General features: G+C 51.6%; 1 protein-coding gene across 2 annotated transcripts in view; it reads right to left on the bottom strand.

The window, feature by feature from the left end:
* The window catches only part of PKNOX2 (PBX/knotted 1 homeobox 2), a 255,788-nt gene that overhangs the window by 48,259 nt on the left and 182,345 nt on the right, over nucleotides 1-25,184 (bottom strand). For both annotated transcript variants that reach the window (XM_060103560.1, XM_060103561.1), the window contains one exon: nucleotides 11,703-11,842. In XM_060103560.1, the coding sequence (XP_059959543.1) occupies nucleotides 11,703-11,842 (140 nt within the window). The remainder of the gene's footprint in view (nucleotides 1-11,702; nucleotides 11,843-25,184) is intronic.

The raw sequence follows: 25,184 nt of genomic DNA, 5'->3' as shown, positions 1-25,184 counted from the left end.
AGGCGAGCTTCAGCGCCTTCCATTTTACTCCTCCCTCTTTCAAGACAGATGTTCTTACTACAGATGGCCCAATAGGTTTCCCTAACATTTTCGAAGACCTCTTGGGATGGAGACCATAACTTCCTTGGTAATTTTTACACTCGTATCTAACTGCAAGTTCCCCTATAAGGCTGAAGCTCATTTCCTTTTGCTAAAAGGACTCAAAAGAAGACAAGTGGACTTTGTTCTGTTTCCCTTCGTTCCTCCTTGGACAACCTGGGTTAAGAAAAACATTTCTTTCTGCTCATAGGGCCATAAACAGAGAAGCAGAGATAGGAAAAAGAAAGGATGCCAAAATATAGAGCTTCAACAGATAACAAACAAGGACCTACAGTACAGCATAGGGAACTATACTCAATATTTTGTAATAACCTATAAGGAAAATAATCTGAAAAAGAATATATAAAACTTATATATATATCTAAACATATATATATATATATATAAAACTTAATCACTGTGCTGTACACCTGAAACTAACACAACATTGTAAATCAACTATACTTCAATTAAAAAAAAACCTTTTTTTAAAATAGCGCTTCAGAGAGGCTATAATGCAAAGAACACAAGAAATAGGGAACAGATATGCAGAGAGAAACAGAGCCCCACAGACTGGGGTTGGGGGTGGCGATGACAGTCACACGCAGTGGGGGACATTAGTGTTGAGCTCCCTTTCTGGGTGATAAACCTTGTGATTCACAGTCATGCCACTCTGTCACTTCTGAGCCTCTCAGCCATCCTTCCCTCTGTGACCTTGGCCAGAACTGCAGACCTCAATTATGGGTCCAGCCAAGTGTGTGGCAGCCTGCCTGGCTGTCCACCGCCTCTCCCTGGGACTGACCTTGGAGCCCCCAGGCCTGTCCTGTACCTCCCTTCACAGCCCAGTGTCAGCACTCACCACCACCTGAGGCTTGGCTGCTTCCTCCGATGGGGACGGGGTGGGGTGTCAGAGCCTTTGGCCCTTCCTAGCTGGGATGAGAGTGGACGGTCCAGAGGAGGGAATGTATAGTAGGAAAGGAAAATTTCTGGATGGAGGTTTTTGGTGATGAGGTAGTGGGACCAGAGCCTGGTCAGGGTCAGACCTCTGCAGAGGACATTAGCCACTGGCCAGTGAGGTGGGGGTGAAGGGGGGCAAGCAGCGACCCAACATGGTCTCCATGGACACACACAGCGGAGGTCTCAAGTTGTCAAAGGCCCACTACCCTGGAAACCCTACCCTTTATTTCTAGTGCCCCAGGTCAGGTCACTGAGATCACAGAATCAGAGACAATACCCTGGAGGCACCTTTCAGGACCACTCCTGCTCCTTTCCTGGGCATCTTTTGATGGCCAGAAGGCCCATTGCAAGGAGTCATTCTGAGAACTCCAGTGAAATCTCTCCTGGATGCTGATAAAATAGAGTCAGCATCATCAGAGCACACCCACGGTGCTTCACAGTATGGTCTCAGCTTTCTTGTCAGTGCTTCTCCTGGATAGACTCAGTGGAGAACATGGTAGTTGAACAGACAGCAGGTGGCCCCTGGCTCCTTGCACCTTCACCACCCCCCAAGGATAGACTTTGGAGACAGATAATTTAATCGTGTGACTCTAGGGCAAGTTACTGAATTTCTCTGAGCCTCAGTTTCCTCTTTTATAAAATAGGGATAATGCCACCTACCACAGAGGTTATTGTTAAGAATTATATGAAGGAACATGTAGAGTGTCTGGCACTTAGTAAGCTGTCAATTAACGCTTGTTCCATTTCCCTGGAATGGCATGGGGGCACCTTTTTTTATTCAGAGCAACATCGACACTATCCGCTCCAATAAACGTATAATCCCATCTCTACCGACTCATTTGGCAGGGAAACAAGCCCACATGCCAATTCAAATAGAGGCACAGAAAGAGGAGGAGGAGGAGAAGCAAAGTACAACTTACTGGAACTCGGAACCCCATTTTTGAAACCAAAAAACACTGCCAGTAAGAATTTATTTTTATTTCCCATAGGACAATTATTAAATTCTATTGACTACAGTTGTTTGTGCACAGATCTGTCTTCCTCACTACATGGGGAGCTTCTCTGGTCCACGAACTCATCTTACCTCTGAATTCCCAGCACAGTGCCTGGCACAGAGCAGAAGATGAATAAATATTTGGAGGATCAATGAATGGGGACAAATGAATGAACGAAGCGAGCACTGACAGCAAGTGGAGATTCTGAGACACAAGCCTAACGTTCTTTCGGGCCCGGAATCCACTCCCCTGTGGTACCCAGGTCAGCTACAGCCATCTGGCAGCTTCTAGCCACAGTTACTACAAAGGGCCCCGTCTCCTCTGGGCTCTGCCGGGTGTGTGGGGTGAGGGCTGGCAGGGTCTCAGGGGCAGAGGAGTGAGTGTGAAGGAAGCGCTCGGCCGGGCCTCCTCTCCTCGCTCAAAGGCACCAGATGGAGCCAGCAGAGGGGGGTGGGGGAGACCAAGCCAGCCGCTCCTGGTTGGATGTATTTTTACTTCAGGTGTGACGTTGAAACCATGCGGGTGTATTTTTAGTCCTGCCCAGTGGGCGGTGTGTTCGCCTGGGTTGCCTTGGAGAGGACTTCTTCTTGTTGCTAAATTGGAATTGCATCTGCTGGGTTCCTGGGCTCCAACCAGCTCTCCTCCCCCAGGTGGGCGGACAGGTCCATCCCTGGTGAGTGTGGGGCTCAGGGGAGGCCACAGTCTGCTTTGTCCCCAATCCTTCACACACACACACACACACACACACACACACACACACACACTCACACCCTTCCCTCCTGGCACATTAAAAAAAAAAGTAATAAATGTGAAATCTCAACAAACTGGTTGTTAAGGCTGGTCTACAAGGGCGAGAATACAAAGAACCTAAAACTTGAGACCTGGTAGGATCTCATCTCCAGCCCCTTCATTTTCTCCCCAGTTTTACTAAGAAATAATTGACATGCATCACTGTATAAGTTTAAGGCATGTAGCATGATGGTTTGATTTATATATACTATGAAATGATTGCCACGATAGGTTCAGCTAACATCCATCTTCTCAGATAAAAGAGAAAAAGGAAAAGAAAATTTTTCTCCTTGTGATGAGAACTCTTAGTATTTACTGTCTTAACTTACCTATATATGATAGAGCAGTGTTAGCTACAGTCATCATGTTGTACATTACATCCCTAGTACGTATTTCTTGTATAACTGGAAGTTTGTGCCTTTTGACTGCCCTCCTCCGTTACCCCCTCCTTCTACCCTTCACCTCTGATAACCACAAATCCAATCTCTTTTGCTCTAAGTCTTTTTTTAGATTCCACGTATAAGTGAGATCCTACAGAATTTGTCTTCCTCTATGATGTATTTTACTTAGCATAGTGATTTCAAGGTCCCTCCATGTTGTCAGAAATGGCAGGATTTCCTTGTTGTTTTTTTTTTAATGTCTGAATAATATCACACTGTATATATATGCCACAACTTCTTTATCCATTCATCCATCAGTGGACATTTAGGTTGTTTCTGTGCCTTGGCTATTATAAATAATTCTGCTATGAACATGGGGGTACAGATATCTTTTCGAGTTAGTGTTTTCATTTCCTTTGGATCCCCAAAGTGGGACTGCTGGATCATAGGATAGTTCTATTTTTAATTTTTTAAGGATCCTCCATACTGTATTCTACAGTGGCTGCACCAATATACAATCCCAACAACAGTGCACAAGAGTTCCCTCTTCTCCACGTCTTTACTATCACTTATCTCCTGTCTTTTTCATGATCAGCCTCTTCATTTTAAGGGGAGGTAACTCAGGAAGAGAAAATAGAAGTATCTTTCCTGCAGTTAGGTAGCTAGTGAGAGGCAGTTTCTATCCAAGTCACTAGAGAGCCAGCCAGTCCCCAACAAGAAAGCACGGGGGGAAGGTTTGGTGTGGGAAGGGGAGCTCCATCCATTTTGTCATGGCAAAATGACAGTGACACACCCACACACATTTGGTGGCACTTTGTAACTTACATTTCATGTGCTTATTGCATTGAAACACCCAATATTTTTATTATTCCCATTTTACTGATTAGCGAACTGAGGGGCCATGTGGTTAAATAATTACATCAGGCTAAGAAGTGACTGAGTTGAGATTTAAACCTGGGTATCCAAACTCCAAATTTTGTGTTCTTCCCCCTTTCCCAGGTACTGTTTTTGAACCATTATTAGAATCACCTCATCCTCCTCCCCCTTTTTTTCTCTACTGGCCTTGAGTCCTATGTGTCCTGGGGTCACAGAACTGAGCTGCCACGTGTACCCTTTGAGCATCAGGACCCGTGCAGTACAAGACAGTCTCTACCTCACCAAACAGGTTTCCAAAAGAACTTTCTCTCATAATAATACTTCTCTGTGTTGGAGAAGGCTTTGACGTTTTTATAGATCTTTCATTTTCTCATCTTAGGCCTACCCTGTGGGAAAGCTTATCTAAAGAGGTTACATGAGTAGCTCAGTGGTAGAATCAGAACCTGGGCTGAAGTCTTAGTCTTATGTTCTTTCCACTTGACCACAAAATGGTCCAGTGCTTGGGAAAATCAGAGAGTGGGGCTTAGAAGGGCTAGACTGGCTTAGTCCAGCCCTGGTGAGAAGCCATGGGTCATGTGAGCCCTCAAAGGCCCAGCTTGCTGGCTCCCCGCCCCTCCCACCGGACGCCCCTCCTCCCATTCGCACCAGCGGGAGGCCCAGTGGCTGGTGTCTTCCCTCTAGTAAGGGGGACCGATCCAGTCTAGTACTTGTCGCAGTAACTCCTCACAGCTGTGGCCACCATTCATTGTCAGCCTTGTCTGTGCCAAGCACTGTCAGCTGTTAGCACTGGTTATTTCCTTTAATCCTAACGTAACCTTGTGAGGATAAAAGTCATTGGGATTCCAGGCTCCTGGATCTCTTATCCGTGTGCCTTGTCTTGGCGGGGTACCTGGACTTCTCAGCTCCGCCTCGGCCAGGTGGTGAGCTGTGGAAGCATCAGGACCCGCTGCCTCTGAACACGCCTGCTCTCTGGGCCAGGCAGCCGCAGCCTCTGGGCCTGCCAGCGGCATGTGCAGAGGCTGGGTCCGGGGCGGGGGCCTTCGAGATGCCGGCAGGAAAGGCAGGGAACAGGCTTTGCCTGGTGCCGGGGAGAATTGAGCACGGTTTGACTTTCAGATTACGGCTCCAGCAGGATCGCTCCCCTGACTGCAGTCAACAGCTACAGTTATGTTTTCTCAGATGTCAGTCAATCCAACTGCTTCCAAACGCAAGGAGTGTCTGCTGGAGCCCCAGCCCATAAAACCCAGCTCAGAATGCAGCCTGGAACATCTGCTCCCAGCACCTAGTCCAGAAGCATGGTCCTGACTCTTCTGCTTGGAATGGCTAAACTTCGCCCACACCCTTCTCAGGCCACCTCACCCAGCACGTCCCAAGAATGACCAAGCTCTATGCCAGGGAAGGCACAGGGTTAAGCCCCGGGGTCAGCTCCCTGGAGACAGAACACCCCTTGGTCACAAGGTGGAAGAGTTCCCTCAAAGACAACTCATTAGGGAAGTGCCAGTTCTCAGGGTCCTGGCCAGGCAGCTGCTAAAGAGGACAGTCACACAGCAGCCAGCCCCTTCTGCCCAGCCCCAAGCCCAGGGGGCTCCCGCCTCCCCATTCACCAGCCCGGCCCCAGGAGAGGCCGCTTGGCTATCATTTCCCTTGGGCTTCACCTCCCTTGGGAAAAGCAGTGCCACCTCCTACACTGCGCTGTGGGCCAGAGGCCTTGCAGTCAATCCCACATATAGTTTCTTGAGCCCATAAGATGTGCCAGTTTTATATTATAGCTACTTCCTATGCCTGTCTTCTGGCCACTCCCTGGACTGATTCTTTTTAATTCAGAACCCCTCTTGGAACTTGACACGATGCTTACGCGTAGCAGAGCTCAGTAAATGTTTAATTGAACCGCAGTGCAGGACCACTCAGCTGGGAGCCCTTTCCCGTGTTGCCTCTTGCTGGATCGCCCCTCAGCATTTACCTTCTAGCCCGACCAACCCCTGTTTCCATTCCCCCAAACATCTCATAGCAGCTAATGGCTGCAGAGTCCTCTCCACATGCCAGATTCTTTATCCAGCACTTCATGGTATTATCTCATTTAATCCTCATGACCAACCTAATGAAGAGATGGCACTATTTTCAGTCCTATTTTACAGATGAGGAAACAGAGGCCCAGAAAGGTTTAGTGCCCAGTGGTGGAGCCAGAATGGAAACCCAGGCGATCGAGGTCCACAGGCCCTATTCTGCAGCCTGAATTTCACCTCCCTGAATGCACCAGATGCCTCACATGCTGAAAAGGCCACGGGGACCATGCTGGCCCCTTTGTTTAAAACACCCCCATCCCATCCCACCCCAGGCAGCAAACACTGATCTGTGTGTTAGATATTATCATATATCATCTCATTTTAGTCTAGCTATGACTATTTCCTTTTTTACAGTTGAGAAAACAGATTCAGAGGGACTAACTTTCCCAAGGTGACCAAGCTGGTTATCACCACATCTATTTTTAGACCTTGTCCCACAGCTCAGTACAGCTGCTCTATGGCCTTTGTCCCTCTAGCTATTGGACCATTAGGACTAAGCCCGAACTTCAGCGACCTTTAGAGGGATAGTCTCAAGGGAGCGATCTGAACATTGCCCACTGCCCCGTTCTGATCTTTCCCTAAACAAGTGCGGATTCTAGAGGGATCCAATCTGAATGCAACAGGGGCAAACGTATTATAAACAAGGCATTAGCAATGTGTACCGCTTTCGTTGAACTAGAAGTGGACTTCAGCTTGAACTGTCTAGAGCTGTGTCCCACATGGGCAGAAGCTCTGAGTGCGGTTTACAGAGAGATGAGACTGACAGGAAGAATTATAAACACTACACAGAAAGGCCGAGACTCTGACAGCTGAGAAACTAAAGACTGGTTTGATGTGGTGTTTCTGGAGCTGCTGGGAAGGAACTCATTAATGGATGAAACAGGAAAGCCTTGGAATCTACCTGGAGAACGTGGAGGCCTCGGGGCTTTGCTCAAGCAGATGTTAAGAACTGGACGGCGCTGGGTAGAATCTAGGAAGGAGAAAATTCACTGCCTTGGGGTTCGGGTGAGAAATCACAATTGCAAACACTTACATAGCACTTATTCTGGGCCAGGTTCTAAGCGTTAATTCGTTAAGCGGGAACATTTCAAATTTAGAACCCGGGAGTGGGCCAGACAGGTCAGTGAGGGCCAAGGAGTGTAGAATTGTGGCTAATGCTATGAATTAAAGCATTCCACAAAGTCGGTTATAAAAGTGCTGGTAAAACTGGGCACCTGTAACTCGGCTACCTGCAGGGGTTTGTGCTTGAGGCTGGAGAGAGCCAACCGTGTGCACCTCTTCCCACCTCTGTTCAGCAGCACACGGGTAGCTTGAAACGGGCCATGGTGGATGCAGTTACACCACGGAAATCGACAGATGCTACATGAGGGCTCTCCCCTCCCCTCTCCCCCCAGAGCCAGTTAGCCAGCACACCAGCCTGGAACCATGGAATATGGACGGGTCCTGCCTCGCCTCTTTAAGGAATCCGCTCAACAGGCCCTGATTTAGTACATGCTCATCCAAGCTGCTGGGTCTAAGGTATTGTGTAAGGCGCTGGGGATAAATCAATGAAAACGCGTAGACCCTGACTTCACGGAGGTAACGATCTAGCGGTGGAAACAGAACTAATATTAACACAATCCGTTCAATTGTGAGTTAACGCTACAAAGGAGAGACACAGGGTCCTGCAGTCACCTCACCCTCCGCACCTGATTCGCAGCTCAATTCTCTGGCATTTTTCCTGGAGAAGCAAAGCACAGTTGTCCCCACCCTTCTCTAGCTGATCCTGCCTCCAGGCCAGCACTTCCTGTCACTAACAGGTAACTTCTGCAGCGCCCGGCGGGCCATTTCCTGGGTCCCCAGACAGTATTTCAGCCTCAGGGGCGGAACCCAGCATGGGCGGAACCCAGCATGCGCAGAGCCGTCTCAGCAGAGCCCCCTCCTCCCCCACTGCACCTGGCCAGGCCCAGCTCCTGCCACTGTTCTGCTCCCCAGGACATCACGGTTTCCATGGGAACCCACTCACTTCAAAAGGGAACGACGGAGACTGGAGGGGAGGAGGGATAGTGAAAGCTGGATCAACCTCACCCTCTTGGCCCCGTCTCTGTGCTGCTGGCAACCTAACCTCCAAGCTCCCGGCCACCTAACACCGTCCAGCCCACAGCACACCGGTGGAGAGGTGGGGAGGTGTGGCCCAAGCTAAATTTTAACTTCTTGGGGGGAAAACCCCAGGGGTGAGGTGCACCTGGGGAAGGAGGATCTGAGCTGGGTCCAAGCCTGCGGTCCCCGCTCCACAGGGCCTCCCCTCGGCAGACCCCTCTCAGCATTGCCCCTGGGCCACAAACAAAATTACCCACGATGAGCAGCCAATCATGGGGTCTGCTCGGATTAGACTGCAATCATTAATCTGAGCGGGAGCTCCCGGCTGCCTTGCTGATTAGCCCAGATGATGCTCTGGTATGATCCAATTAAAGACTGACTCTGCCGCCCGTCCCCCCTCCCCCCACCCCCCACGCAGAGTTTCCACATCAGAAGGAACCAATACATTTCATCAACACATCCTCCTACACAAATAAAACCTCAGGGCACCGGGGAGGCTCCCTCCCTCTTGTCACACTGCCCGCTGCCAACCTGCGGGCCTGGCCAGGGAGGGGCCTCCCCCACCTTTGTTCTTCTTCGAAGTAGTTCAGGGAGGGGCCTCGGCGGGGACACCCAAAAGTCAGCACGGGGCACTAATCTCCGTGGAGGGGGGCTGCGTACATTTATGGACGTGAAATGCCAACTGCCTGATGTGCTTTGAGCAGCCAGGCCGCCTCCAGGCGGGCAAATTTAATCAGAATGACCCGACCCTATGGGAGGTGGAGTGCCTCCCCTCAGCCCGCAAGGGCGGTGGAGAGGGCAGCTGGCATTAATGGGAGAGCGGTGGTCATGGGAGACACCCTGGGGGCCCTGGGGCAAGCAGGGCTGCAGAAGAAAGAACTGGGCAAGGGTGCTGATGTCCCTCTGCTCTGTCGTCCTGAGATGCCGGGCAGCCTTGTTTGGCTGGACTGTTGGTGGCTTCCAGCCTGGGATTTCTTCTTCATGGTCAGACAGCTGCAGAGATAATTTGCTCAAATGCCATGGGCTGTGAGGTGACAGCCCCGTGGGAGAGGGTGAATCTCAGGTGTGGAGGTGAGGCATGTCAGTTGAGGGAAGATCTGGGCCTTTGTACTTCAGGTGACATCATGGTGGACAGCTCCCTTGGGGAGGCGGCCCACCTCCTGGCTGGGCCTGGGTGGGGTCTGAGCCTGGGATCTTGGGAAGGGCTATGGAGCACGTGGGGCCCTGTGGTGGGAACAAGGGAACGGTCTGCTTTGTGCCAGACATGGAGCCAGGTGCTGACATGGGCTGTCTCGTAATTCTTGCCGAACCGCTGATTAGGTTGTGTCCTGAAACCAACGCTCAGAGAGACGAGTACAAGGAGGAGGTAGGGCTCAAGTCTAGGTTTCCAGAAACTTCATGTTAGGCCACTACTTTGGGGTCTTTCTAGACTAAGATCTGTGCTCACTACAGGTCCCTGCCCCCGGGGGGCCGAGAAGGTGTCTGGGATCCGTCTCCAGTGCGAATATGAATCACCTGGGCTCTTGTCAAAGTGCAGATCAGGAATCCTCAGGTCGAGTGGGGCCTGAGATTCTGCGTCTCCAATGAGCTCCCAGGTGACGCGATGCTTCTGGCCCATGGACCGCACTTGGAGCAGCAGGGATTTAAAGGGGGTGTGATGACTGTACCCAAAGTCATCAGACCACGGGGCAGTTTTCAGAGGCCAGGCCACTCTCGCTCCCCGCTTCTGTTCCCCCACCAGGCACAAGGGGAGGCTCCAGGCCCTGTGCAGCCTCATCTTCCCACGCCCAGCTGCTCTGGCCACTGGCCGTCCTGGGAACACACCAGGCTCTCCTCTGCCGGAAGCTCCTGCCCCCCACCCATGTCTCCTCCTGCTGAGCTCTCTGACTCAGCCTTGAAGATCAAACTCGACTGCCACCCCCATGAAGCCTTCTCTGTCAAAGCTCTGACCACTCTGTGTTGGTTTCTTGTTTGCATTATGTCTCCGTTCCTCGAGAGGCAGGGAAGAGCCCATGCGTAACCTTTATGATTTACCTCTTTCCCCCGGAGCCCAGCGCAATGCCTCCACGTAGTAATAGCAAGGGCTCAAGGCCAAGTGTGAAGGAAGGACAGGAGTGTAGGTCCCGTGCTGGGGGCAGGGGAGCTGGGGTCCTCCTCAGGGTCTCTGACAGGTCCTGTGACCAGATCCTGGCATTCTTTGGGGCCCAAGGCAGAGGTCTCTACCCACAGGAGCTGGGCTTGGCCTGTGCGCCGGGCAGGCTGGGGCCCGGGAGCTGTGTTATCCAGGCCTGGGAAGGACCTTGTGTCGGGATCTAGAGACCGGGGCCCACTGCTTTGGACTCTCAGCTGTTGGCATTAGAGGCATTCAGCTCATCTGAATAACTAAAAATAATGCCAGTGATAATGATCATGACGGCAATAATTACCACCATTGCCATAAAGCCACTGTCATGGGCGGGGCTGGGTGGGCCAGTCCACATGTGACAGGAGTCAGCGCCCGCTGCAGCGCACGCTCAGCCAGGGGTCGGCCCCGCTGCTGATGCACGCGAATGTATGTGGTCACATGAGTGAACGTGAGCAAGGGTCCAACCTCAAGACTGAGCCTTGACTTGGGCATCTTTTCTTAGTGATGTGGGCTCCCCATGGATAAAGGATGACTGAAACCCCTGCTGGGACCTCGCTCAGGTCTGCCCTCAGAGGACCGTTTCTTCACCCCAACAACGTACACAAGACAGACCGGAATTTCCCTGAGCCCTTCCCACCCTCTGCTACATTCAGGGCCCAGCCCTGGGTACAAGGGGCTGACGCAGAGTAAAACGAGACAAGCCACCTGCTCTCAGCAAACTGCCCATCTCGGGGAGGGAGCCAGAACCTACACAGTCGTGTACAACCTCTATTGCTAAAAACCAAAGACTACCATGAATCACAGTGTGGTCCAAGCACCAGCTGCATTAGAGTCGCCTGGAATGCTTGTTAAACATTCATACCCTCCTCCTACAGCTTGACCTACTGATTTAGCATTTCGGAGCACGGAGGCCAGGTACATGTGTTCTGACAAGCACTCCCGGTGGTTTCCAGGCGTACTAAAGCTTTGCTCACAACAGAGTCCTGGACGGCGAGGGCTGGAATGAGGGCGACGACGGGGCACGTGGGCCAGGACAGTCCTGAGGCAGCTGCCCGTTTGCTGAGTGGCGGGCTCTGATGTTCGTCAGGCCTCATCTCCCCAGCTGGGCTGAGGAAGAGGCCCTCCTGGAAGACACAGGCCAGGCCTCATCTCCCTCCCTGGACAATTCCAGGAAGTGGGAGCCAACCCCTGCATGGCCAGCTGAGGGCTCTCTGGAGTGACTTCATAGAGAAGGGACCTGGCCCTGGCTACTGGCTTCCATGAGCCCACCTGCTGGCCTGCACTCACATCTCTCATGGCTGAGCTGGGCCTGAGGCCGCTTGGGGGCTCCTGCACGTGGCCCGGCTGAAGTGTCTCCTACCTGTACACAGCTCGCTTGTCAGCCTCCAGCTGGGCCTGGGGGTCGATGGGGGCACTGGGTACAGGTGTGCTGGCAGCAGCCGAGGGTGCGGAGATGTGGACAGCCTGGGTCTTAGAGGGGGCCTGAGCGGTCGCCGTCATCTGCAGAGACAGAGAGGAGGCGTGGGTTAGTAGGGTCAGGACCGCTGGTTCCCCGGCTGGAACTGTGAGGTCCACCTCATCCTGTGGGGTGATAAGAGAACGTGTATGAGAGAAATGTGAGGGTATAATGAGCGTCCATTTGTACATATGCTGCAGTGGGAAGAAAGCTGGTGTTTCCTCAAATGAGAAAATTCTGGGGAACGATTTAGGACCATCCAAAATCAGGTGGTGCGGAAGTGAGCTCACTTTAAAAGCGACCTAGAGGGGCTAGGGGCCTAGATGGGGAGGGTGGGAGGGAGGCTCGAGAGGGAGGGGATATGGGGATGTATGTATACATTCAGCTGGTTCACTTTGTTGTACAGCAGAAACTAACACAACATTGTAAAGCAATTATACTCCAGTAAAGATGTAAAAAAATAAAATAAAAGTGATGGTTCTTAATGCAAATTAAGGTGGTGGCCTCTGGCCAGAAGCAGAAAAAAACAGAATGATGAACCCTTTAAATTGTGCTTATGAGTCCCTTGGGCTGTACTGGGCAGTGTTAGGTTTGATTTGATGACTTTGGAGAACAGGGAAAAAACAGCTGAGTCAGTTCTCAACTGGGCAGAGGTTTATCCCATTTAACACAAGCCAGAGGTAACTTTTAATGGTTTTGACTGACAATTGAGTGTTTTGAAAATTTGGTTTACCTGGGCCCTTGAAGATAAGCAAGCTGTAGTGGACAATGAACAGATTTCTGTTCTTAGCCGTAACAAATATTTAGGGTAGTAGTTCTCCTCCTATGTTACATGTTTTTGAAGGTGCCCCGGGGGCCCCAAGTTTGTGCCCATCAGAGCCCCTTTTAAAAATATATTCTACATTGGACTTTCCGTAAAAGATTTCACTTAAAGAAATGGTTAAATGGCTTTTAAATTTTGGGTAACCATCGTAACAGAACTTAATGCTTTTATATTTTATTTTCCTTAAATGGATCCCTGAACTGTCACGTGGGGTGACATGCCTCAACTATTGCTTTCCTCCAACCGGCCCACACAGCCTGACAGGTCTCACCCACTGTGTTCTTGGACTTGACACCCTTGTCTACCTCCCGAGCTAATACATTGTTCACACCTTCATCCCCGGCACCCAACTGACACAGACTGGATGCTTAGTGTTTGCTTAGAAAATGAATGAGGGAATAAACAAGTGAACACACCTTGAAAGAATCGTATATTTTACAGCTGGCAGGTTTATCACATGACCTAGGTCCCTGCTTTCTGGAAGGAAGAGTACTGTCCTTCCACGAATAGCAGCACAAAACACTTGCTGTCTCATTTTCTTCATTAGATCTCTGTTCACGGGCCACATCTTCACAGTGAAATAGAGTCCCTCTGCCTCTGCTATCCCCTTACTCTGCCTTATTTCACAGCCCTTATTATGACTATATATTTCATAGCCCTCATCATGACCAGATACTATATATCTACTTGCTAAGTTATTTTCTCTCCCACCTCCAACTCAAATGTAAGCTCAAAGAGGGCTGGTTAACAGTTGTGTTCCTAGGGTCTAGAATAGCTTGGCACTAGTCAATGCTCAACAAATATTTGTTAAATGAATGAATTAACGAGTGATGGATGGTAAATAAAATTGAGACTATAAAAGAAATATACTGTATCCCCATCATTTTTTGTTAGGAAGAAATATCCTTGTCACTGTTAGCTGAGCTGGGGGAACTTTCCCAAACTCAGTGCTAGACAGAGCATCATGGTACCTGGAGGCCAGGAAGGTACCATGCTTGACTCTTACTGTCTCCTGTTAATAGCTTTTTGACTTTGAGCAAATCCCTCAACCTCCCTAAGTTCCTCCTTTTCATCAGTAAGCTAACTGGTGTCCTTTTAGGATTCATGAGTATTAAAGAGGTGCTATAAGGAAGAAAGTAGAAACAAATGCTGTTCTAATTTTCAAAATACAGAAATAAGGTGGAATCAGACAAACTAAGTATACTTCTCGTCTTCACATTGACCTGGGCTAGTTTCTTTCATTCACCAATGCAACTGATTATTTTTCCCAATACTTCTCAAGCCGCCACCATGTACTAGGCACTGGGGTGACTAGGATGAATGCCTGCTATGATGGAGCCCAGTTCTGGGTTTAACATGACTACTGAACTGGCAGATCAGGAAAATGGTAGACATTTTCATTTACATGGTGTAAAGGACCTCAGCAAGGTACCTCCCGTGATATCCTCGTGGAAAACATGGAGCGACGTGGTCTGGTGGACAATTGTGTGGATTAGGAAGCTACACCCAAAGGAGGACAATTAAAGGAGAGATGTAAGAGGGAGGAGGGCTTCTAGGAGATGCCACCTGCTTTCTCCTCAACTCTCTTCTTCAATATTTTTTATCAGTGATTTAGAGGATGTCTGAAGAAACGCTCAACAAACTTATGGGTGACATGAAACCGGGATCCAAACGATCTTCACAGATTTTGGCAGCGTGCTAAGTCTAATAAGATTAATTCTTATCTAATAAGTTGGAATTTAACACTTCCAACACTTTGGCAAAAAAAAAAAAATCGATAATATAAGTGTAGAAGAGGAGAGACATCGTTTAGCAGCACGTTTTAGTTGATGGAAGGCTCAGTATGTCCACGGTGTACTGTGTCTGTCAAACAAACAAACAAACAAACAAACAAAACCCACAAACTGATGCTGTGTGAGGACCCATCAGCAGAGGCGCAGCTCACACAGAGCTTCCAGCCCCACCTACTAAGCTGAGACAGGTGCAGGTAAGTACACTCAGAGGAGAGTGGCCCAGGCTGCTCAAGGGGTTCTGAGGAATATTTGCAGGAATCTGCAATGTTAAGAAAGATCTGGGGGATGGGAGGGAGATGGAGGGACGTGAGAGCCCCCTTTGAATCTATGAACGAGGGATTAGATTGTGTCAGTTCTGTTCTGTATGCCCTAAAGCGTCAAACTACAACCGATGCATTAAATCTGTAAAATGCAGAGACAGATTTGGGCTCAACCCAAATAGTCAGTTTCCAAGCATCTGAGTTCTCCAAGGCTGAGATGGGCTGCCTCCCGGAAGTGGTGAGTTTTCACTGGTGCAGGGGCCAAGCAGAGACTCCCGCGGAGGCGATGGACGCTCTCTAGCTGGGTGGGCTGGCGTAGGTGACATCTGAAGTCCCTTCTAACAGTGACAGGCTCGGACGCCGTGAGGGTACTTTCATGACCACTGCCCACCCCCAGGGTTGGTGTGGGGTTCAGATTAGATGACGTACGGTGTGTAAAAGTGCTTTGGAAACTCCCCATATGGAGGGGTGGTTGTAGTTCTTCAATACGAGATTTCCAGCACGTGCATCTTTCATAAAGCAATGCACAGCTACGTGCATGGCTCGTTTAAGGGTAAAATACAGGGTAGGCTGGTGTGCTCTGCTCTGATCAGTCCACTAAGGGTGAATTTCCTTGTGTCCTTGAAGGAATGCACAAGGGGTTTCTATGCAGATGAGCTTCTAGGAGTGGGAGGACTGAGGAGAGGGGCCCCTTTTCCTCTCACCTCCCCTTTCTAGGCAGGACTTTGGGGGAAGGTGTGGCCAAAAGCCTGGCTGGGGCCCAGAGGAAAGTGTAAAGTCTGTCATACAGAGTGAAGTAAGTCAGAAAGAGAAAGACAAATACCATATGCTAACACATATATATGGAATCTAAGAAACAAAAAAAAAAGGTCATGAAGAACCTAGGGGTAAGATGAGAATAAAGACACAGACCTACTAGAGAATGGACTTGAGGATATGGGGAGGGGGAAGGGTAAGCTGTGACAAAGTGAGAGAGTGGCATGGACATATATACACTACCAAACGTAAAATAGATAGTTAGTGGGAAGCAGCTGCATAGCACAGGGAGATCAGCTCGGTGCTTTGTGACCACCTAGAGGGGAGGGAGGAAGACACAAGAGGGAAGAGATATGGGAACATATGTATATGTATAACTGGTTCACTTTGTTCTAAAGCAGAAACTAACACACCATTGTGAAGCAGTTATACTCCAATAAAGATGTTAAAAAAAAAAAAAAGCGGTCACTTGTCAGCATCCCAAGAGGTCCCAACTGAGAGGCTGTTATTGGGGCTCAGAGAGCAGGGACAGGGGAGCAGCGAGCAGAGCTGGCCTGAGGAGGACGATGATTGAAATTTATTTAGCTCCTGGGGGCCAATTCAGCAAACTCTGCATTTCCTCCAGGTTTGGAGAATGTTTATCTTCAAATAGATTTCTTCTTCTAGCCAGAGACAGCCATTTCTCAAGAACTGGAGCTCGGAGAGGCCCGCAGCTGTCCCAGGGCCCGGGAGCAGGGGGATGAGGGTGTTGGGTGGTGAGGTTTGGGGGGAAGGTTCTAGGCCTAAAGAATAGAAGCGGGGGCCTCCCTGGTGGCGCAGTGGTTGAGAGTCCGCCTGCCGATGCAGGGGATACGGGTTCGTGCCCCGGTCTGGGAGGATCCCACGTGCCGCGGAGCGGCTGGGCCCGTGAGCCATGGCTGCTGGGCCTGCGCGTCCGGAGCCTGTGCTCCGCAACGGGAGAGGCCACAACAGTGAGAGGCCCGCGTACCGCAAAAAAAGAAAAAAAAAAAGAATAGAAGCGGGGGGAGAGGCTGGACAGACGGAGGGCAGAGATCCCTTGCTCTGGCCTAGGAAAGCCAACTGAGAAATTTTCAGGCATTTTGCAAGCCGGTTGATATGATATCGGTAGCTTGAAGCTGACCATAGCGGGAGTAATTACAGCACAGAGACTGTCAAATGCTGCAAACCAAGTCCTCTTTCTAAGCCCCAGCCAGAGAGCTGGTTGTTAAACATTTATCAGCATACCACTAGTGTTGGAGTTTCTCTCCAAGTAACTTTCTCCTATTCTCCTCGATCTGGCACATGAAGAAACTACACTCTCTGAGGCCGCTTGGTGTGCCCACAGCTGGTCCCAGACCCGGAGCCTTCCTCCAAGGACGGCACTGGACATCCTACCCAGGCAGGCTCTGAGGCTTGATTAAGAGAACAGGATGATGACTAGCGGGTGGGGAAGGGTGGCAGCATTCCCCGGGAGGGCCTGCCCGCTGGGAGCTGCGGTGCTGGGTCCAGAACCTACACAGGGTCCTTGCCGTCCTCCTGCCTCCCATAGGTGCTCTAACTACTGGGCTCTTCTCTATCATCCAGCTGGAACCAGCCCTGCATTCAGCTGGGAGCAAAAGGGCCCTGTCCAGATTCTCAGTTTGTGACACCTTGAGATGAACGTTTCTGATGCCCCGCAGGGGCTGAGAGATCCAGCCTCTCCGACAGTCTAGTCTGGCCATGAATATGAGCAGGGGATGCTGTGTGGTGTGGTTTACAAGGTGCTCACCTGCCTACCTAGTCGCCCTCGCTGACACTGGAACGCCCCACGGATGCTTTCCTTCCTGCTAAGGATCGCCCTTTCCCAGCTGTACGGGAGAGTGGCACGTTGTGTTCCAACAAACTAATGAAGTCTCTCCCTGGGGGTTCACGTCCAACAGGGATCCCGTGCAATGGGTTGGGGGCACTCCCATTTTACACATAAGAAAACAGAAGCCACTGCAGCAGAGAAATTGCTGGAGACCACAGACAGTTTCTGCCGAGGTTGAGACCGGAACCAAGGGCTTTCTGACTGAATCACACTGCGGGAGTGATCGTATTTAATTAACTTTTCTTTGAAGAGGAGAATAGGAAGACTTTTCCCCTGGGTGGAAAGGGGCAGGAGAGGAAGGGCGCTAGCGTCAGATGGAGTGTCGCTCCCCAGCATCATGCTCTGGGTCTCCCTCCAGCCCACCCATCCTGTTGCCGGCCCCCATCTCCCCAGCCCCCAACAGACCTCACAGATCAGCTCCCCAAACACTGGTTGTGCCAGAAACGGTGCTTCCGGTGGAACCCAAGGAGGAAGAGCAGGGTGGTTTGTTAATTGACGGTGGCTCAGCGCTACTGTGTTCACCTCCCTGACCGCGCAGGGCTTCAAGCTTCAGGGCGCACGGACCTGCCGCGGCCGCCTTCCGCCAGCTGCCACGGAGAGCTCCTCCCTTCTGCTCCTGGGAGGTGGGAGCAGGTGGCTCAGATGGGGGACACTGCCAGGGTCTTTCTAGCGCCCCAGGGAGGGAGTGTGCACGAGACACGGGCATCAGATAGAACGGATTCCCGCCTTTGCCACTCGCTGCTAGCCGACCTTGGACATGCAACCGTGCCTTTCCGGGTTTCAGTTTGCTCATCTGTGAAATGGCACTGACGCTCCCGACCTCTCACCACTGTCGTGAGGATGGCTGTCTCCTTCAGTGGATGTGGCTGAGCATCAGCTACGGGTCAGGGCCCGCTGCTCTGGGCTTCCAGGCCCTGAGGACACCATTCAGCCACGTCTGCCCACTTGCCTCTCCCCCTACTAGGTTGTGGGATCCTGGAGGGCAGGGACCACATCTGTTGTAGCCCCAGTTGCAGCCCCAGAGTCTGAGACAGAGTGTCCACAGCACCTACGGGATGCAGGGATGACTGGTGTGGCGTGGGTGGGCCTTCCCATCCATTGATACCTTTTCAGCTGCAGATTGACCTTCTTGACCCTGCATGCCTCAGGCCACAACAGAGAAGTCACAGTCCCCGACCGCATATTTACTGGGAGTGGTGGGCATCCAGCCCAGAGCTGGTCAATCTTTCTGATCCAGGGTCCTCATCTATACATTGGGAGTAGTCATACATAAGGTGCAGGGTAGTTCGCATTAAATGAGATACTGTATGCAGAGCAGCGGGCCTTCATAGGTACTCAGCTATGGTGGGTACCGTTAACATAATCCCTGCAGCCAGCAGCCTGCGGCCCACACTCCAGTTGGCCACTTTTGCTTCCACTACCTGCACTGCCCTGGGAGTCCTGACCCTGCTGAAGGAACCCTCTCTCCCATAAGCACTCAGAGAAGTGGGCGAGGCGTGGGCCCCGGCATAGGGAGAGGGGCCGTGGTATCGTGGAAGGAGACATTACCCATCGCTAGCGATGTCGCCTCGGACAAATGATTCAGTTCCTCTGAGCCTCAGTTTCCCTCTCAGGTAAAAATGGAGCTAATAATACCTCTTGCCAGGCCTACAGTGACTATATGTGAGGGTACATTATTGCGCACCCTGGAGGCTCAGTGAATCTTGGTTTCTAAGCATTTTTAATGCTTCTTTTTGCTAGCCCTGTCCTCTGAATCCAAACCCCACTGCCTGTCCACACCCGGCCCCAGACACCCTGGCACCTACACCTCCCACGTCCCCCTGTGTACACCTGTCCCCCTGCAGCAGCCCTGCTCTTTACGACGCATACATCCATGCACCTCCCACGGGTCCTTTCTGCAAACCCTGGGCAACCTAGGTCTGCACCTTGCCAGCATGACTCAGCACAGACACCCCTCCTAAGGGGACACCCCCTCTTATGACCTGGCAGGTGCGGGTTGCCCATCCTTAGAGCCGGCCCACCAGGCCAGGGAAGCCTTGTGTTCTGAGAACATGGGGGGCTGCACAGGCCCAGCCCACTAGGGGCCGCTGAGGCTCCAACAGGGCTGGGCTGGGCTGGGCCTGCCGGTGGCGGGGTGGGGGGTGGGGGTGGGGGGCTGACGCTCCCTGCAGGGCCAGGGCAAGCCAGTAGGGCCAGATCTGGTTTCCTCGCAACCAGGACAGAGTCCAAGGACCTGGGATGAGGTCAGGTTTGGCCTATTTGAAGCTATTTAGTAAATATCAGGTTTGGCCTGAACAGGTGGGGGGCACAACGGATGGTTTTTGGGGGAGGGCACAGCCCACAGGGCGCCCCAGGCCGGGACCTGCTCACGGGCTCAGCCTTGTCTCTGGTATAGCACCCCACCCCTTGCCTGCACCCCAGCAGACCCTCCTGCGTGCGGGTGCCTGAACCCACCCGATGCTTTACATCTTTATGCCTTTGCATCCGGGGCTGCCTAAGCAGGACCTGTCCCTGCCTCCCCACCCCGCCCCCCCCCAACCCCCATCACATGCAAACCTACCCCTCTTTCAAGACTCAGCTGGAGGGAGCATCAGCTCTCCCAGGAAGGCTTTCCCAATCCTCCACACCCCCCGCCCAGGTAGCCTGGACCCCTGCCTTATCTGCCTGTGAGTCAAACCTTAAACCCGTAACACTTCGGGCCCTCATTGTCTGTCTCCCTGAGTGGACTGGATTCCCAGCTCCCGTCATCATGCCTGGCTCCCATGGGGTCCCAGCATGTTTGTTAAATGACTGCATGAACGACTGGATGAGGAAATGAGAGAGTGATGTGTTAAAAGGCTCAGGGACCCAGAATGGAGAGCAGTCAACCACGGCTCCTCCAAACACCCCCCAACCCAGCCAGCCCAGGGACAGGAAGGGCTGGAGGCAGAGAAGCGCAGCCCGATTTCGCTGAAAGAGCTCCTGGAACAGCAGGCCCAGGTCACCTGCATTCTCATCCCAGGACCGACCAGATAGAACAAACCACAGGAAAGTTACTTCGTGGTGTAAAATGGGGGTCCTAAGCAATCAATTAACTTAAAAGGGTTTGTAGGCGGTGGTTTACAAAATGAGGCTTGAAAATGTTTGCCGCCCTGCCTGCACTTCTGGGGGTTGCTGACCCGTGGCTAAAGGGACGAAGGCTGTGGACTGGGATCCAAGTCTTTCACCTCCCAGCTTCGTGCACTTTCCTGGGCACGGTCTGCCCCCCATCTTTCCCATCCATCTCTGGAGGACCCCTCGCTTGTATAATAGTCCCACACCAGTGAGTTCCAGTATGTTTGTGTAAGTGTGTAAGGGAGTGTGTTTACAGCTAGAAACACATACTTGATACGCCTATTGTGTTCCCAATACAAAGGACAGTAATTAAAGTTCAATCCAATCTTGGCTACTGGAGACGTACAGAAGATAGAGTGAAAAAAATCAATGTCAGGGTCATGGGTGAAAGAAAGCTGGAAAACACCATTGTACTTTTCATACCCACACTCTCAACAACCCGGTGAGGCAGGGAGGGCAGAAGTGATTCCCATTTTACCGATGCAGAATGGCCCCAAATAAGCTCCCTTAGGGCGGGAACTATTAATTCTGTGTCCCCGGCACGTGGCACAGGGTCTGCAAGACCCACAGAAAGCACCTGATGTTTACGAAATGGCTGAGTGAATGAAAGAAATAGTGCTGTAATTACTTGTCCAAATTTGTATAATTCATCAGCAGTGCAGTGGGATAGGCCTGGATTTCTGAATTTCTACCGCACTGAGTTGAGTCAGCCCACGCTTCCTCCTCCAGACCACAGACTCCAAAGACAACACGCACCGCACCGAGGGCCGTGCTCACCCATCCCCCTCCTGCCCGGCTACGCAGGCACCAGAGCTCCTAGGAGATCAACCGGAAAGGGGGGCAAAGCGGGTTCCAGCTCCTTAGGCCCGCTGCTGATGGATCACCTGTTCCTGATTTATTTTAAGCTTTGTCTACTTGGGCCATTAACTATTTTTGTAGCTGTTTAAAGCACTCATCCTGCTTGGAGGCAAGAAGATAGACAATAAAATGTCTGTGGGTTTTTTTGGTAAATATAAGAATTCAGGTAGGAAGTTCATCAAATAAAAACCCTAAACAAGGCCATGAGAGCGAGTGTTTCTTCTAGCAAAGTCCTGTTCCTAGTCCACTGTCTCCTAAATGAGGCATAAGGCCCCACAGTCAGACCCAAAGGCTATTTTTGCCTTTGCCACACTGAAGAATCCAGGTCTGGAGTGAGCTGGAGTTGAGGGACACGTCCAGTTTAAACACATGGGTGGCCCAAGCAGGCCAGAGAGAGAGGTCACTGTGCACAGAGAGAAGAAAGGCCCAGCGGAAAATAAAAAAGAAAGAGAAGAGTCCGTTTTGATGAGTCAAAGTGAGGGAAGGCAGGTCACCCATAGCGTCCCTGGGGTGTTGGCCCCAGGGGCAGAGGGAGCCGTCAATCACAGCCACAGAAAAGGCTTAGGGGGACTCTCAAAGCTGTGGAATTAACTCTATTGCTGCAGAGCCAATGCGTCTCACCAGCAGCTGAGCAGGAGGCCCTGCGAGGCAGGGGGCTCCAGCCCTTAAAGGGATGAGAGGAATGTAAAGTGTGAAAACATCTGAACCCGCTTCTGCCCGTCCCAGCTGCATGGCCTGGAAAGGGGGGCGGGATTCACAGCCAGGGGCCCCAGCCCCCTCCCCTCCCCCTCCCCCTCCAGTTAATGAAACCAGCATGGGGATCCTAATAACTGATCAAAGCCCATCCAGCTTCCCCAGATGTCTGCTCCCCTGGCTCCGTGCAGAGGGGGAATGATGCCGGGACAGGGAGGGAAAGAAGGCACTCAGAGGGCAAGAGAGACGGGTCTGACCTCCCCCCGACACAGCTGGCCCAGCCTTAGCCTTCCTGGTACAAGATGGGTATCTCCAAGCACAGCGTCCTGCGGTCCTGAACACCGTTCTCCTGGCTCTGAGGGGTGCAGGAGGATGCGGGGGTACGGAGGGTCCCAAGCAAGTGCTTGACTTCCTTCTGAAGTGAGCTTCCCATACTGGTCCTGGACTGAGAGTTTTGCCTTTCTTGCCTCCCTCTGGTCAATAAGGAGGCTGCATCCTTGGTGAATTGCCAGAACCCTTTTAATATCACCTATCATTAAGCCATGCTATGTAAGCACCCAGCTACTTGCCTAGCAGTTGGTTCCTAATCCAAACTGCGAACTGAGTGCCCACATTCACAGGGGGCTGTGCCTAGTGGCTCCGACTGGATCCCACTAGGATTTCTGCTTTCTAGTCAAATGCTCACGCGGCCAACATGCTGGGGACACGCAGACAGAGGAACACTAAGCGCTGAATACATACACGTATAGACCAGATAAAATGTTTGTCTTGCCTGGAAGCCAAGGGCAAAGGTATTTGTGGAACAGCAGGTATGTGTCTGTGTGTGTGGAAGAATAGGGGGAGGTTACTGATAGCAGTTTGTGCATGTTGTGCGGAGGGGGGTGTTTAAGGTGAGGGTAGGGAAGCTGCCTTCTCCAGTAAACCTAACGGTTTCCTAAAATTGCTGGTGGAGCTACAGAGGGAGAACTCTGCTTGGTGCGTGGTGTTGCCCATGGAGTGTTACAGGAAATGGGAGAACCTGAATGACATTTCAGAGGTGGAGAGAGTGCATGGACGACGTGAGAGGGTGGTGGTGTTACCACGGACATTCTGGGAAGGAGACTGGAGTGGCACTTGCCGGGAGAGGGGGACAATAGCAGAGGATCCCATCAGGATCAGGGGAGGCGCTGGGGTGGTGAGAGGAGGGATTGGGAAAATCCAGGTGACCGATGGCCCGGCTGAGGCAGAGATGCAAAGGAACGGAAGAGTGATGTAGGCACTGAATGGAGGGACCACACGCCTAGCTCATATCCAGGTCTCCCTGGAGACAATGTTTTCATTAAACTATCATCGCAGAATTCCCATAGTCCCCGCGACTTGCCCTACCTCTTGGGGCATAAAGTGAGGGTCTGGATCAAGGACTCAGGTGCATCATGCCGGAATTGAGGTACAGGAGGTGGACAGCAGAGGGCGCTGTGACTGATAGTATTTAACAGGGAGCCACCGGAAGGAGGAAGCAGGCCACAGGAAGGGCTCCAGTGGGTTGTTGCTTCTGTATTTTCTAAACTTACAATCTGCCTTTAGTGTACAATAAACACAGAGTGACATCCTTACAAGTAATCATGGAGTGTCCCCAGGGACGGACTGGAACAGAACTGAGGGGCCAGAAGCTGCTTAGCTGTCATACCACTTGGCTTGTGCCCAAATAGCACAGGGCCGTAACTATTAATGCTTCTGGACTAAAATGGGAAGAAGAAAAAGCCTCCTTCATTTTTAATAACTTTATTCCCCAAACTTCAAAAATGAAATTGCCAAGTTAAGAACTTGCCTTGAAAAAAAAATTCTAATTTATTATAAAGAAGGTCCGGGGCTTGGGAATTTTTTAATGCAGATTCCTAATTTTCCAAAGTGAGATTCTCCTGTGCATTTGAATAGATTATGCTCGGTATTGCTAGCCCTTAGCACAACGGGAACATTATTAAAACGACTGCATGGGTCTCAGAGGAAGGGCCCTGCTTCTCCCTTCCTTTTTCATTTTGGGGACTTTGTAGCAGAGACTGTCCATCTCTACCCGTGGCAGAAACTGGGTTTCTGAGGAGGTGATAAAGAGATGTGCTCAGCAGTCCAGGCCTTGATGAAGCAAGTCATACTGGGTCCAAAAGTAATGAGATTAGACCTGAAGGAATGAAGAGGAAGCGGGGGATCCCCTCCAGAGAGCCCCGTTTAGGAAGTGATTCCCCTGTGTGCCTGGCCCACACTCCTACTGGGCCGGGCTTTCCTGAGAACACTGAGTGTCAAAGAGCGGCTGATTCGCCAGGACGATGAGCTTCGCCTGAGAAGCGGGGCTCAGCCTCTGACAGCACAAAGGGAAGAAGGCAGGAGGAAGAGCAAGTTCCCCAGCAGAAAACTCGCATGGAAGACATTCCCATGTGGCAGCCACTCCTAGAAGCCCCAAAGAGTGGGGAGAAGGGTGCCCCAAAAGCCAGCTGGCCTCCAAGTCTAGCACTCTGGAGAGAACAGCCCTTCCCCGTGAGTCAGAAGACTCTGCCCTACAGACCTCTCCCACGTCCTCCGCCCCGCCCATCCCGTCCATGCCCTCAGTTCTCCCCATGATCCCCCCCATCCTGGTCAGTTTCCTTGGGAACCAGTATGGCTCAAGGAAGGCCCATGGGAATCTAGCCACAGCCTAGCGGACTAGCCGAGGCCATAAAGACCCCAGGCCTTGGCCTGGTCACTTTACCATGGACACTGAGACTTCATTCCTGGACCGCTGGGGTTACAGGGAGATGTGTGGCATCCCTGGAACAAATTATTCCTTGGCTGTATATGTGAGTATTTTCGATGGGGAGGTTCTGGTGGCTCCTCAGGGAAGAGAGCCTTGGGACAGCCCCTGCGTTGGGCTTCTGCTCTGAGGTCTTGGATGGGGGACTGGAGCCTTCCTTCCTCCCCCAAAAGGCTAGAGCACCTCAGTGGTGGCTTCCGGGGGTGCTGAGCGCCTTAGGGCTGCAATCCCACCTCCCCACCTCCCTCGGCAGCTGGGATGGATGGCTCCTCAGCTGTACGCTGAGAGTTAAATTAGGTTTCTCTACTTCACTGCACCCGGATCAGCATTTTTGGACAACACAGGCCCTCGCTGCAGCTCTCCTGCTAATGCCCACCCACCCCAAACTTCTCCCAGCTGTCCAGGAGGGCAAAACAGGGGGTGGGGCTGGAGGCAGAGAGGCAGCCGCCACCAGCTGTGCCAATCCAGTGCTCTCTGACCTCTTGGCCCTACCCTGGTCT

This window comes from Mesoplodon densirostris, chromosome 7 (assembly GCF_025265405.1).
Source record: "Mesoplodon densirostris isolate mMesDen1 chromosome 7, mMesDen1 primary haplotype, whole genome shotgun sequence".
NCBI classification, from domain to species: domain Eukaryota; kingdom Metazoa; phylum Chordata; class Mammalia; order Artiodactyla; family Ziphiidae; genus Mesoplodon; species Mesoplodon densirostris.
This window is presented reverse-complemented; position numbering and strand designations above follow the sequence as displayed.